Source organism: Cucumis melo, chromosome 8, assembly GCF_025177605.1.
Source record: "Cucumis melo cultivar AY chromosome 8, USDA_Cmelo_AY_1.0, whole genome shotgun sequence".
NCBI classification, from domain to species: Eukaryota; Viridiplantae; Streptophyta; class Magnoliopsida; order Cucurbitales; family Cucurbitaceae; genus Cucumis; species Cucumis melo.
This window is the reverse complement of record NC_066864.1, coordinates 16,526,523-16,542,391: the sequence shown is the minus strand read 5'-3', so window position 1 is coordinate 16,542,391 and position 15,869 is coordinate 16,526,523. Positions and strand designations below refer to the sequence as shown.

At 35.3% G+C, this 15,869-nt stretch overlaps 1 protein-coding gene across 11 annotated transcripts in view; it reads left to right on the top strand.

The window, feature by feature from the left end:
• LOC103499508 (ABC transporter A family member 1) overlaps nucleotides 1-15,869 on the top strand; it is a 77,777-nt gene that overhangs the window by 57,381 nt on the left and 4,527 nt on the right. For 8 of the 11 annotated variants that reach the window (XM_008462526.3, XM_051088351.1, XM_008462524.3 and 5 more), the window contains 9 exons: nucleotides 839-1,049; nucleotides 2,172-2,255; nucleotides 4,307-4,348; nucleotides 4,427-4,523; nucleotides 4,740-4,867; nucleotides 4,959-5,063; nucleotides 7,009-7,155; nucleotides 7,616-7,894; nucleotides 8,895-9,030. In XM_008462526.3, coding sequence (XP_008460748.2) covers nucleotides 839-1,049; nucleotides 2,172-2,255; nucleotides 4,307-4,348; nucleotides 4,427-4,523; nucleotides 4,740-4,867; nucleotides 4,959-5,063; nucleotides 7,009-7,155; nucleotides 7,616-7,894; nucleotides 8,895-9,030 — 1,229 coding nt within the window. Of the gene's footprint in view, nucleotides 1-838; nucleotides 1,050-2,171; nucleotides 2,256-4,306; nucleotides 4,349-4,426; nucleotides 4,524-4,739; nucleotides 4,868-4,958; nucleotides 5,064-7,008; nucleotides 7,156-7,615; nucleotides 7,895-8,894; nucleotides 9,031-15,350; nucleotides 15,513-15,869 lie in introns of all 11 variants that reach the window. The other 3 variants (XR_007822887.1, XR_539831.3, XM_051088355.1) reach the window with 3 other exon arrangements.

Genomic DNA, 15,869 nt, shown 5'->3' with positions numbered 1-15,869 from the left:
GCTGTGGCCGAATACCGGACTATGAGTATGGGAATATGTGAGGAAATTTGGCTCCAGAAAGAATTGTTAAATCTTCATCAGGAGTATGAGACACCAATGACGCTATTTTATGATGGTAAAGCTGTCATTAGTATTGCTAACAACCTAGTTCAACTTGATAGAACTAAAGATGTTGAGATTGGTCGACATTTTATCAAAGAAAGACTTGACAGTGGGAGCATATGCATTCCGTACATCCCTTGGAGCCAACGGGTTGCTGATGTTCTCACCCATGGGCTTCTCGTTGATATTTATGTTCGAACTTGAGGGGGAGTGTTAGAATTAGTGGGATCGGCCTATAGGGAGATTGTGGGAGATTTACCCTAAATCTTTTTCCGTTTTTATCTCATTGTGTATTCTATTTATTCTCCCACATTGTACCTATTGTAATTTATTAGAAAATAATAAGAACATAAAAATCGTGGTTTTTCTTCCAATATTGGGATTTCCACGTAAGTTGGTGTTTCGTGTTTTATTGCTTTCAATAGATAATTTTATTTATTGTTGAATAAATCAATATATAGGTTGACATTTGTGAATAAATAGAGACCAAAATACTAATAAAGGAAAAATACAAATATGGAAAATTTTAATTATTGTTTGCTAAGTCTATTGTTTAAGTCTTTTACATGGGAGTTTAGTTTTCTAGTTTCCCTATTATATATTTAAATAAATGTCTTACCATTACGTCTATCCTAGCATAGAACATCGTAACATGTGCTGTGTTTGTGTACACGGTTCCTCAAAAGCAGCACCTTTTGTTCCACCTTCCATTTATGATTCCTCTTGTGTCTTTTAGGTATGGAGCGATTGTAATGGATGATCAGAATAGTGATGGCAGTATAGGATATACAGTACTGCACAATTGTTCTTGTCAGCATTCTGCTCCAACCTTTATCAATATAGTGAATGCTGCAATTCTAAGGCTTGCTACTGGTGACCAGAATATGACTATTCAAACACGAAATCACCCTCTCCCCATGACAAAAAGCCAGCGGTTGCAGCGACATGTATGTGATTTCTTCCTCTGGATATGAGTATGTGTACATTTGCTTTAATACTCAGATAAGGATGACAATATATTAGTATGTTCTGCTAGTCCTTGGTCCTGTGCATCCATTTCCTGTAGTTTCCAGAATCATAATGGAAAGTTCTTTATTAGTTTCTTAGCAAGAACAAAAATAAATAAATTAACCTTGTGATTAGATGTTCTGCCCAATTCATCCCTTATACTTTTCAAAATTTTAATAGAAAATCCTATTGAGATATCCGGGTGATGAGGGTGCTTTCGGTGTGTCAACCTAGTTGAATTATTTGGGTCTACATGGTGATCCCGAGTCTTTAGTCTTCTAGTTTCCTTGTTTATTATGTCTCATTGTAATTTGAACATGAGTCTTTTCATTTCATGAAAGTGTTGGTTTTGTTTAAAACAAAAAAAATAAGTCCTATGTTATTTTAGCAAAATAACAGTATATAAATAAAATCTTAAAACGGTCTTTGAGTCCTGAATCGTGTCTTCTGGCCCCGTGCTCTAGACGGACCGGAATATTTGTCCATCACAGAAATGATTTTCACAGAAGGGCATTCATTTAACCTGTGTTTGGTAAATTGGGATGAGTTATTTACTATTCTGTAACTTGATTGATATTATGTTTCTTTCTCATACACTTGAGGTTTCTGGAACAGGCTCTTATTAAAAATAACTTGGATCATAGATTCATCTTGAATTCCTCTTCCAGACCTTTTCTGAATATTGCATGTTTCGAATTTATAAATCCGAATTTGTTTATAGATGATGGCAGGTTACATCTCTTTTATAGAGATTGCTTGTTCTGTTCACACATACAGTAAAATTCTGTCGATGGTTCAAAGTTCCAAACACACTTGTCATGTGGTGTGTGGTAAATTAAAGAAAATATATTTACTATCGATTGTTTCATTGCTCCTACATGCATCTTTCTCGAATACTAACTTGCCCTAGCTTGTGGAATGTACTGAACACTGGGGTCTTTTGCAAATCTTACAGTATCTATTAAATTCTGTGTGAGAACGATGTGCTGTATTATCCTTTCCAGTTATTTATGTCAGTGTCTGTATACGCTTCAATCAAGAAGAATGTTATCATTTTGTAGGATCTGGATGCTTTTTCTGCTGCTATCATCATTAATATAGCATTCTGTTTCATTCCTGCATCGTTTGCTGTCTCTCTTGTGAAGGTAATGCAATAATTATAGATCCCTTTTAATTATAGAATATTGTTTTTAATTAAAAAATTACATATTATTCGTCATGGTTTGACAGTTCCATTTTAGTCTCGACTCTCAATGGCCAATCTTCAATTTAATCTTTATTCTTTGAGCTTGGTTTCCAATTTCCATTTGCTCTATATGTGTAATTGTACAAGTCCCAATTCGGTTCCTATGGTGTGGTGATGTAGTCAAACATCAAATATTGTTCCAACCATAAAGAATTTTTCGTGAGAATAAGCTAATGTTATAATTTGGCTAAATTTATTTGTTTGCTCTATTAGGGAGTATTATGGTTTAAGGTGGAGTACAAAATTTCAGAAAATATGTCAAATTTTCAAGTGAGTAGATGATGTGCAAATCTCAGTATGAAAGCATATGCAATTAGAGGTAGTATATCTATTTGGTAAATCAAGGTTGGGTCAGCAGGGACTAATGTATGCATTTCAAATCATTCAAACCATTATTTGTTTCCTTTCGTTTGATTCAATGATTCTCATTGATCTAGGGTTTTATTCACATTTTTAATCAAATACATATATAGAACAAAATCTGATGTTTCTTTCAAACATCTGATGATTTTATACACAGCTTTAAAATGAGTGGGCAAGATAGATAGATCAGTCTATGCACTAGCTTTTGATCTTGGTCTTTGTCCTTTGGTTTTGCCATTTTGCAACTTCATATTAGGGTTGGTACGAATTCATATTGTCCAACAACCAAGTAAACCCATCAGTAGTCAGTGATTACTTTTTCAAATTATTCAAACTAAGCTCTTGGAGATTGTTTGAGACCATATAAATTTTGGTGGTGGACTCAGATTATTTTTCTTTGCATTGGTGCACTAAGTTTTCAGAACGCTACTGAGTTTCTTGTCAGCCTCAAAAGCATCAGCCATATTTATGGGATGGAAGTAAGAATTGCAAAATGAGTTAACCCTTTATCTGAAGGGTAAAAGCTAAAATAGAAAAGCCGTAAAGAAATAGTTAGATGATATAATATTAAATCTTGTCACCCATTAGTTTAACCTTGAGTCAATTGGTGATTTATCATGGTATAAAAACAGGTAATCCAAATATGTGTTCTATGTTCAAACTTCTGCAATGGTATTTCTTCACCAATTAATATTGATTTCCACTTTTTATTCTTCATATTTCAAGCCCACAAGTGACGGGGAATATTAGATGATATAATACTAAATTTGTCTTCAACCATCAACTTAAACTTTTCGGTCAACTGGTGGTTTAACAAAAATATTATTTTTCATATGTCAAGTCCACAAGTAACGGAGAATATTAAATGATATAATATAATATTGATTTCCACTTTTTATCTCGCAATAAAGGTTCATTTAATATAACATTGATTTCCACTTTTTATTCTTAGAATATTAGATGATATAATACTAAATTTGTCTTCAACCATCAACTTAAACTTTTCGGTCAACTGGTGGTTTAACAAAATATTATCTAAATGAACCTTTATTGCGAGATAAAGGTTAAATAGCTAAACAGAAACCAAAAGAACATCTAGGAATGATCCAACAACTATCAGAGTGCTTAAGATGCCACATTAAGCATTCTTTAACATCTTGGGGATGGGATGAACAAAGCCGTCTAGTTTTTATTTCCTCATTTGTTCAAATTATCCCCAATGAGGAACCATTTGGTAGCGATTGTGTGGTCTTAGTTTGTGTCCTTCCTTTGTTGTATCTCCAGCATGCTTTGACCAATAGGGAAATGGCAAAAATTGTCAGCAAAAAAGACTTGGTACGGGAACAAAAATTATAGAAAATGATAACAAAAATCTATATAAATGCATTTGAACTAATTTATTTTGTTGTAAAGGATTTGTTATTTGATTGAATGATTATCTTGTTTGGGACATGCTCAAATTGCATTAGAAAAAATCATTTCAATAGAGATAAAGTATATTAAAAAAATTCACATTTAACTTATTTGTCAAATAGACTAGTTGTTATTTTAATATACCACATGATAAAAATATCTAAACTTATGCAGGAACGTGAAACAAAAGCTAAACACCAGCAAATGATCAGTGGGGTAAGACATCTCTTTTTTTTTTCCATATTTGTAAAATCTATAAGCCTGACTGGTCTTCAAACGACATTATGTTACCAGGTTTCAATGCTTTCATACTGGATATCTACTTACCTATGGGATGCAATCAGTTTCTTGGTTCCTACTTGTTTAGCACTTGTACTCTTTTACATCTTTGGTACATCCATTCTCTTCTAATTATTCATTTTCCAGACTTTTGACTATTATAAGTTTTTATTATTCCAGTAAGTTTGTTCCATTATTTTGCATCTCTTTCTCCCGCTTCCTTTTTCTTCAAAATTGGTGTCGGTTACTTCAATTAACTTTTGTGGAGGGCTTTGGGATCTTATATTTATTCTTCTCACATTTTCTTATTTGAAAAAAATGTGTGCAGGTATGGATCAATTCATTGGTAAAGGTAGATTTCTTGCAACGGCTATTATATTTTTGGAATATGGACTGGCCATTGCATCATCAACATATTGCCTTACATTTTTCTTTTTGGACCATACTGTGGCTCAGGTAGAAGAAAAATCACCTTCTTAACCGTACCTAGAAACACATTGTATCAACCATCATTATTTATCAAAATATTGTCTCATTTTTCGTGCAGAATGTGGTTTTGTCGGTGCACTTTTTCACTGGACTTATTCTTATGGTTATTTCATTCATTATGGGGCTTATTGAAACTATGGCAAAAACAAATTCTTTTCTTAAGGTTGGTTCTCTTTACGCATTTGTTTATAATGAATATTCTTTTAAATGGTTTGTTTTTCAGATCTCCTATATTCTATTTTGGTTGTCAATACATCTACAGAAATCATGTGGTGAATGTGGGTTATTAGTTGTTAAAAAAATTAATGTTTGAAAATTTTCATATTTATTTAAATGTTTCTTTTCCTTAAAAAAAAATAAATAAAAGGAACCAAGCCTTTTCATTGATTTAAATCCTAGAGATCAATACAATGGTAAGAAACAGCAAATAAATCCCAGAGATCAGTAAGTGCACCCAGACATATGAATTAAGTTGACACCTTCTTAGCACTCTCATCATATCCAAAGCAAACTAAAGCAAGCCTAACAATGTTTCACCACCACAAAATACAACCACAACAACTTGAGCAATACATCCAAAGATACACAGCAAAAACAGTTTGAAACCAAAAAGGAAAGTTACACATATAAGTCGCACCAGCAGAATATACAAAGTAAATAGGGGAAAACTTAAGCTGGAAAAATAAAAGCCCGCTAATTTAAACATAAATCTTGAGTGGAGAAGTCTTCAAATGGCTTGGATAAAGTGCACCAAGTGGAGACATTCATCCTTGCCGCTTCAAATCATTCCATCCATCCAAGTTTTTTACCATGAAACAACCTTTGATTGCGTTCAAACCAAATTTCATCAGGTAAAGCCTTCACCGCATTTGACCAACTCAACAAGTTTTATCTTGCTGACGTACTAAATTTCTTTAAAAAAGAGGACTAAAATGATACTAGTATCTAATCAAAACACAACAATAATGAACAAGTTTGCCCGCACCCTAAGCTAAATTGTAAGTAGAATTTAAGCTTGGGCCTGAATTGGTTAAAAGAAATTCTTCTTAAGAAGTCTCTTCATTGAAATAATGAGATGTTACTAATGCTCATGAAATATCGGGTGAGATGTAATATGAAGAGCAACTTAATTGTCACACCACAACTTAGTTGTAATTGTAGTATTAAAACCCAACTCAATTGAGAGTTGATGTAACCACATTATTTCACACACTGATTGTGCCATTGCTCTATATTTTGACTAAGTACTTGAACATAAAACTACATTTTGCTTCTTACTCTTCCACGAAACCAAATTGCCTCCCACGAAAACACAATTCCTAAAAGTCGATCTTTTGTCTTCATTTGATCATGCCTAATCAACATCTGAAGAAAATTTAATGCTCATATGACCATGATCTTTATATAAGATCCCACGTCAATTCGTAAGGTAACATAGAATTAGTTGTACAGCATCCCAATGTTCCCTGTAGGTGAGATCATAAACTAACTCTCAACGCTCATCGAATAATTTTTCTCATTAAACAAAGGACCAAAATGCAATTGATTATAACTAAGGAAACAAATAAGATACATACGTGAGTATCTCCTTGTAGTCAATTGGTTATGAGATGGAGATGGAACCCATGATTATCAAATATTAAATAATTAGTAAAAATTAAAAAAGAAAAGAATCTAATCTGAACTTAATAATACTTCAGACAAATCTACAGATTTGAGGTTTAATTTCATAAATAAGAGAAGGATTTATTTACTGTCTGCTACAGAGACCACATAGTCTTGACTCATTGACAGGAAAGAAAAGTTTAGACTATCTCTTGCTCTATTTAATTAACCAACTATATCATCACCACAACTTTCTTATCTGTATGTTGTGCATAAATGTGAACTATTTTCAATAAGAATTATGAACTTCCCTTTCATTAACGCTGATTTCACGTCTGCGTGCAACGGTGGCATTAGTAACTAGTACATAGTCTAGACATCATGATGCACATCTGCTTATCTCTGTTCTCTGTTCTCTGTTCTCTGGAATTTTGTTCTGTAATCAGCAAGCATCGATTTATCATTTATTTTTTCTGACTTTGCCCGTATTGGCGTTGGTGCAGAATTTTTTCAGAATATCACCTGGGTTTTGTTTCGCTGATGGACTTGCTTCATTGGCTCTTCTTCGGCAGGGGATGAAAGATAAAACAAGTGAGGGGGTTTATGATTGGAATGTTACCGGTGCCTCAATTTGTTATCTCGGTATACAGGTTTGTAATGTCTGTCTTCAATTGAAGGTTATGTGACAATTTATTGAACTGCCCTCACAACTAATTTTAGGGAAGTACGGATGACTTGGATAATTTAGGAAGTTCTTCCAAATGGCTAAATCGAGGATAATTAAATTTCTATAGAATGGAAAAATGATAAAGATAGATGCCCATGAGTATAGAAAAATTATGGAATATGTAGTTGCAAATTAATGTGGCAGAAATGCCCTCGATATTAAATCCAGAAGATTTCCCTTTGAGTATCAAGAAAGATTTGATTCATAATTCAATTGCGTTTACTTTTGGCTGGTTGATATTTTGACAAGGTTTGGCTTACAATCTAACAGATATGGTGTTAAATGTTATCTCAGTTGTTAATTTACAACAACTAAATCTCGTGTATGCAATAGATTTGATCTTATTTGGTTCTTTTTTCTTCTTTTTTTGTTTCTTTTGACAGTTCCTGTGTTACTTTCTCTTAACCCTTGGTCTCGAACTGTTGCCTCTCCATAAATTGACTGCCATTACAGTCAAGGAATGGTGGATGAAGTGTTGGAGGAACAATCTCATAAATCTTAAAGCTGAAACTTCATCTCCCAGCTTGGAACCTTTTCTTGCACCTTCTTCGAATTATGTTATTCCTGACTTTGATCTCGATGTAGACGTGGCAGCAGAAAGAAATAGAGTCCTATCAGGCTCTATTGACAATGCCATTATCTACTTGAGTAATCTTCGGAAGGTACCATCGCTTTTCTATTCTAATTATGATAGAATTTTTGTTGTTAGAATATTTCTATCTTGATCCTTGGTTTTTTGTACGAAGCTGCAATGATGTATTGTTCTTGATTAGATTAATGAAAATCTTATGTGTTAATCTTAAATCATAGTACCTTTTGTTACTCATCAAATTTGTTAAATCACCACAGAACCCTTTTTATTAAAAAAAAAAAGGAAAAAAGAAAAAAAAAACGGAACCCAAATTTTTAAGTTGATGGTACAATAAATTTAATTTGTTATCCTTACTTCAACACTTCCTCTTACTCATGGGCTTAGAGATTTACAGCAGACTGATCTAGTATGTTTAATTTTATATCAATACTTCAACTTCAACAACATTAATTTGTGTTTCTTGGTGTTCCTCCCAACATTTCAAAAATAAAAAAAGGCAGCTACTTTATGCATGCTCTTTTGTATAGTTTTTATAGGGAAATTTTTATTTGTCTCAATACTTGGCTTAGTTCTGCAATTTAACTTAGAATTTTCAACTTCATCAAAGATCAATAATCAATTAATATCTTTTCAAAATTACATAAGAAATTAGTGTCATCTCAGTCAATAAATACAGTAAAATTCAAGGAATAAAATACTCTAAATGAAATCATAGAAGTGTCCAAATTGAACTATGAAAATACTCATCGTGTAACTGACTTTAATTACTCAAAGTTAACAATTAAATATCAAAATCAAGCTAAGAAACATCAAACGTGACCACAACAATTAATTCCCACAAAAATATTGTTGTTGAACCACAGAAGTGCTTAGAGCAAGCCAGACTGAGGAGGGATGGGTAGTTTGATTTGGAGAACTTGAGATTATTAGAAGCATTAAAGTCATTGCTTGAACACTTTTCTACTTTACTTTTCTTTTTCTTTTTCTTTTCCTTTTCCTTTCCCTGAGGGTTAGTGGCAATGAGAATTAAACATCATTGTGGTATTTTGGCCCTTTAAATCCATTTTCAGGTATATCCTGGAGAAAATTATCTCCACAAGAAAATTGCGGTGGATTCTTTAACTTTTTCAGTTCAAGAGGGAGAATGCTTTGGGTTTTTAGGCACAAATGGTGCGGGGAAGACAACAACTCTGTCAATGCTTACTGGTATAACGTCACTGCCCTTTCTCTTTTTATGGAACTGTAACAAACTTGATATGAGAGTCCAAGCTTTCATTTAGATAAGTATTGGACAAAAGTATTGGGATTTTTTTTATTTATTTAAAAAAAATGTAATTTTTCATTGATGGAAAACCGGGACCACGCAGGCTGAAAGCTTGAAACAAACTACAAGCCACCTAAATAATGAGAAAAAACTTAATAGGAAACAAATGCCATACAATTAGGCTGAGAAACAATCCCATTTGCCTGAGAAAACTAATCAATCCAACGTGCCTGAACTAACTCGTGATCAACTTACATGGACTAAATCACCAATTAAGTCTTCAAAACTAAACAAAATCGGTCTACAAAGCCAGTAACGAAAATAAATAAATAAGATAAAAACCTGAACGTTCTGGCTCTCTTACACAACCATGAGCAAAAGTGCTTTCCATGGAAATCATTAACCTTGAAACAACTGAAAGATAACAACCAAACCGAGGAAGATCAGAAACTTCCGTGCTTATAAAGAAGCTATTTGAAAACCATACTTACCAACATTTGTTACGGATTTCGACACTTATTTTCTTTTAAGAGGAAACAAGTCTCTTTATTAAGATAGATATCAATTATGAGACTAAAGCTCATAGTACAAGACAGTTATACAATGAGCAATACAAAATAAATGGATCAAGAGGCACACTTGGGTATCTCAATTAGGTCGATACCCCAAGAGTGTCATCATCATATCCACGATTTTCTAATAGAACTAAATAGACCAAGCAAAATCTAAACAACCTTGGCCACCAAAGGCAAACACATGAAATGAATGGCTAATATATTTTTTGAAACGGAGACAAGCCTCTTTATTAATAATAAATGAGACTAATACTCAAAGTACAAGAGTATTATACTAAGAGAAAAATAAGAAAAAGTCAATAGCATCCCTCCATCCGTCTCATTTTTTACGACCCTGTTAGACCTCCCATTAGGTATGTCTATAGCAGAAGGAAGAATAAAGAAGGCAGGATTAGTTAAGACAGTTAAGGTAATTAGCCTGGTTAGTTGAGTCAGTTAGCCACACGTGCAGTAGGCATAATTAGTTACGTTGGTTAGTTTCTAGTATAAATAGCTGGTTGCTAGGCAGGAAGAAGTATTCATATTCTGTAAGAAATTAGTTGTTGAAACTTGAGAGAAGATCAACAAGTGAGTCTCTTGAATTGATTCCTTATCAATTCAGTTTGTAACATCTTGAGTAAATAAATAAAAGATAGATATCAAGGTAGAGTTCTATCAAATTGGTATCAGAGCCATGATCTTGAAAAAATGGTTCAAACGAGGAGAGAGGAAAGATTAGAATTGATCGATCAAGAAATTGCCGGAATGAAGAAAGAAATCGGGAAAATGCCAGCGATTGAATCGAGCCTAAACGATATCGCGAAGAATCTCGAAAAACAGCAGCAAATGTTAACGATGATGATGGAAATGATCGCGAAGGATAGAACCGCAGTAGCTGAACGAATGACGGAATCCGTTGCACGAGAGTTTGCAATAGCTAAAAGAAAAGAAGGCGAAGCGACATCGCGTAAAGCTGCCGAATCGGACCGAAATATCGGGCAAGACCTAAATGAAAAGAAATCGGAGATCGAAGAAACTCTAAACGATCGGAGCAAATTTTAAAAGGTTGAAATGTTGGTGTTCGTCGGAGATGATCTGGATTCATGGTTGTTCCGTGCAGAAAGGTATTTCCAAATCCATAAGCTAATGAATCGGAAAAAATGCTAGTTTCGACAATAAGTTTCGACGGACCAGCGTTAAATTGGTACCGATCCCAAGAGGAAAGAAATAAGTTCCTCAGCTGGACGAACCTAAAAGAAAGGCTGCTAGTTTTAGATTCAGATCAAGTAGAGATGGAACAATCTTAGGAAAGTTTTTACGAATTAAACAAGAGAACACAATGGAGGAATATCGCAACCTTTTCGATAAATTGGTCACACCACTGTCTGATGTTCAAGAAGAAGTAGTCGAAGACACTTTTATGAACGGACTAATTCCGTGGATAAGAGCCGAAGTTGCCTTTTGTAGACCGAAAGGATTAGCCGAAATGATGCAGGTTGTGCAATTAGTCGAAAATAGAGAGCTGATCAGAAACGAAGCAAATTTAAATAGTTTGATGAGCGGGAAATATTCTCCACACCCAACTGTCAGTAATAAAGCAACAACATCTATGACGGTGGCAGAGAGCAAAGGAAATACTACGTTTCCTATTCAAACCATTACACTTAGAAGCTCGAATGCCAATGAAGTTCACAGAGAAACTAACACCAGAAGGTTACCGAATGCTGAGTTTCAGGCTCGGAGGGAGAAGGGACTTTGCTTCCGATGCAATGAAAAATATTCTGCTGATCATAAATGTAAGATGAAGGAGTTATGTGAGTTACGGATGTTTGTGGTAGTGAATGAGAATGAAGAGTACGAAATAATCGAAGAGAAGGAAGGCGAGGAGAAGGAGCTGGCTATGATGGTAGTAAAAGAGAATAACAAGGGGTATGCCGAATTGTCCATCAATTCTGTCATAGGGTTGGACGATCCGGGCACAATGAAAGTTAAAGGAAAACTACACGATGAGGACATAATCATATTGATTGATTGTGGAGCGACTCACAACTTCCTATTGGAAAAATTAGTTGAAAAATTTGAAATACCGACCAAAGAAACAACTCACTACGGGGTTATCCTGGGATCGGGCACAGCCATTCAAGGGAAGGGAGTCTGTGAAGGTGTGGAAATTCAGTTAGAAAACTGGAAACTGAAGGAGGAGTTCCTACCTCTTGAGCTAGGAGAGTTGATGTCGTACTTGGTATGCAGTGGTTACATTCACTTGGCATAACAGTAGTAGATTGGAAGAATTTGATGCTCACTTTCATTGCTGAAGGAAAACAAGTAAGTATCAAGGGAGACCCTAGCTTAACTAAATCCCGGATTAGTCTGAAAAGTATGATCATGGGGAGAACAGGATGAAGGCTATTTAGTTGAATGTAGAGTAATGGAAGTTACAAATGACCAAAAAAAAGAGTGGCAGTGCACTGATGCTTTAATAGTTGAAACAAACCCCGTATTCATATTCTGTAAGAAATTAGTTGTTGAAACTTGAGAGAAGATCAACAATGAGCCTCTTGAATTGATTCCTTATCAATTCAGTTTGTAACATCTTGAGTAAATAAATAAAAGATAGATATCAAGGTAGAGTTCTATCAGACCCCCTTTGGGTGTTCAGGTACACAGCCTATGTTCATCGCCATGGTCTTAACCAAACTAAATTCACCCCTTAGGCTCAAGCTTGCGTGTTTGTTGGATACTCTCTGCACCAACAAAGCTATATATTCTTTCTCCCATCCTCACGTAAATACTTTGTCTCCATGGATGTCAACTTTCTTAAGAATCGTCTCTTCTTACCTAGGCCTACTTCAGGGGGAGAGTGTGAGTGAAGAGTCTAACTATGTGGTTCTCTTAGAATCTACATATCCTACTCTGGTTACCTTACCTGACCAAAATTCTCACACTATAGATCTACATACAAACCGAGTTCTCTGGAAAATCTACTATAAGAGGAATTTCAAAAAGGAAGTTGGGTCTTTTGCTATTTAGCCGGCTCCGGTCCAAGATTCTGAACCTTTACAAGATCAAGGTATGACTGACTACATTGACTCACATATTAATAATAGAATGGGTGAGAATGACAGGACAGAGACGAATTCCACTAACATACATACCACAGAAAGGTGGTTGCAAATGACAGGTCTGAAAATAACAAAAGTCCAAAACAGTTGTCCCTAAAGATATGGTTGAGAAGGGCAGTGCTAATGAGGTTATTACAGATAGAGTGGACAGAGTTGATGAGAATAAGGTTGTAGAATCTAGTGAAAACTAAACCAAGCTGGACCATCCAGGAAACATCAGTAAGTATGATCCTTCTCTGGATCTTTCTATTGCGCTGAGGAAAGGTACTAGGTCTTGTACAAATTACTCTATTTCTAATTATGGTTCGTACGAGAACCTTTCACCCCAGTTTAGAGCCTTCACTGTCAGCCTTGACTCTACTACGATACCCAAGAATATTCACCTTGCCTTAGAGTGTCTAAAGTGAAAGATTGCTATCATAGAAGAAATGAGAGCCCTAGAAAAGAACAAAACCTAGGATCTCTGCACACCCCCCAAGGGACACAAGATTGAGGGATGCAAATGGGTGTTTGCACTCAAGTACAAAGTAGATGGTACCCCTAACAGAGAAAAAGCAAGGTTAGTTACTATAGGGTTCACTCAGGCTTATGGGGTTGACTATTCTAAGACATTTTCCCCTATTGCAAAGTTAAACACAGTTAGAGTCTTGTTGTCAGTTGTTGTAAATAAAGATTAGCCCCTAATATCAACTTCATGTTAAGAATGCATTCCTGAATGGAGATTTAAAAAGGAAGTGTATATGAGTCATCCTCCAGAATTTGAAGCTCAGTTTGATAATTAGGTTTACAAGCTTTGGTAATCTTTGTACGGGTTGAAACAGTCATCAAGAGCTTGGTTTGATAGGTTTACCACTTTCGTCAAGTCTCAAGGATACAATCAAGGGCACTTCAATCACACTTTGTTCACAAAAGTCTCCAAAACTGAGAAAATTACAGTATTGATTGTCTATGTTGATGACATTGTGCTATCTGGAAATGATACCATTGATATCATCCAACTAAAAAAGAAAATGGGGGATTAGTTTGAAATTAAAAACCTGGGGAATATGAAGTACTTCCTTGGGATGTGGAGGTTGCTAAGTCCAGAGTCATCTCCATGTCCCAAAGAAAGTACAACCATGATTTATTAGTTGAAACAGGTATGATGGGATGTCGTCCAGCTGATACGGCCATTGAGTTCAATGCCAAACTCGGAAATTCAGGTGACAGGATTTCGGTTGATAAAGAGAAATATTACTGCCTTATGGGAAAGCTGATTTACTTGTCTCGCACTAGACTTGACATCTCCTATGCATACTATGAGTATTGCCAGTCAGTTCATACAGGCTTCTTATAAAGACCACGTGGAGGCAGTTAACAAAATTATGAGGTATTTAAAAGCAACTCTTGCTAAAGGGTTAAGGTTTAGAAAGATTGACAGAAGGTGTATTGAGGCCTATACTGACTCTAACTGGGTGGGGTCTATTGTTAGACAATCCACCTCGAGATACTGCACCTTTGTGTGGGGCAATATTGTTACTTGGAGAAGTAAGAAGCAAGGAGTTGTGGCTCGAAGGAGCTCTAAAGTCGAATAAAGGACTATGAGTTTGGGAATCTGTGAGGAAATTTTTCTCCAGAAGGTGTTGTATGATCTTCGTTAGGACTACGAGGTGCCTATGAAAATACTCGTTTAACAGCTTTGCTCTCCATTACCATTTCTACCGACGACTTTGCTAAATTTCATGTATTCCAAGAGTCCTTGTAGTCATTTTCCTCGTCAAGTTTTGTTGCCACCGTTGCCAAAATAGGTAATACGAAATGTCTTCTTACATCATCCACCAAAAGGGGTCATTGACTCCCTACCTTATCCCCATCTATCACCTTGGCAGATGGGTCAACCTCCTCTATGCTTGTATCTGGCACCATTACTCTTACCCCATTCCTTTCTTTGTCCTTTGTATTACACTTGCCTGAATTGTCCTTCAATTTAATTTCTATTAGCCAGCTTGCTCGCGATCTTAACTATTTTGTCTCGTTTTTTCCTAGTTATTGCTTGTTTTAGAATCATATGACAAGGGAGATTATTGGTAGAGGACATGAGTCTCGGGGCCTTTACATTTTCTTTTCACTCAATACCGAAAGTTGTGGCTTGCTCTAGAGTTACATCTTCGTTTGAAGTTCATTATCGTTTGGACCATCCATCTTTGTTCATGTTGAAGAAAATTTGTTCCTTCTCATCTTTGAATTGTGATTCAGGTCGGTTTGCTAAATTTCATCATCTTAGTACTAGTCCTAGAGTCCATAAACGAGCCAATGCTCCTTTTGAGTTTTTTCATTTCGATATTTGGGGTCCTTGTCCAGTTGTGTTTCAAACAAGTTTTTGTTATTTTGTTACTTTTGTTGATGATTACTTCTCGTGTAATTTCACTATATTTAATGAAAAATCGTTCAAAGTTGTCTTATTTTTTTGCTTTTCGTGCTGAAATTCGAACTCAATTTAAGGTCTCTCTCAAAACCTTGTGCACTGATAATGCTGGTGAATATTTCTCTCATGTGCTTGGCTCTTACTTACATGATCATGCATCATTCAACAATTCTCTCGTGTAGATACTCCATCCCAAAATGAAATTGTTGAAAGAAAGAACAGGCACCTACTTGAAACAGCTCGCACTTTACCATTTCAGATGAATGTTCCGAAGCCCTTATGGGCTGATGCTGTTTCCACTGCTTGCTTCCTAATTAATTGAATAACTTCCTCTGTCCTCAATGGTAAGATTCCTGATCGTCTTCTCTTTTCTACGGAATCTTTGTTTCCCATAGTCTCTAAGATCTTTGGTTGTGTCTGTTTTGTTTGGGATATTCGTCCTCATCGTACTAAGTTGGATCCAAAGTTTTTGAAATGCATTTTCTTAGGTTATTCGCATGTTCAAAAGGGGTACCATTGTTATTGTCCTACTCTAAACAAGTATCTCGTACCTTGTGTTATTATATTTTTCGAAACTTTGCCCTTTAGTCAACCATTGTCAAGTCCAAGTCAGGGGGAGAATAAAGATCTTTTTATCTATTAGATTACCTCTTCCACATCATCCTCTTCTCCACCTTCCCCTATGTCTCTTCCCTCAGGCT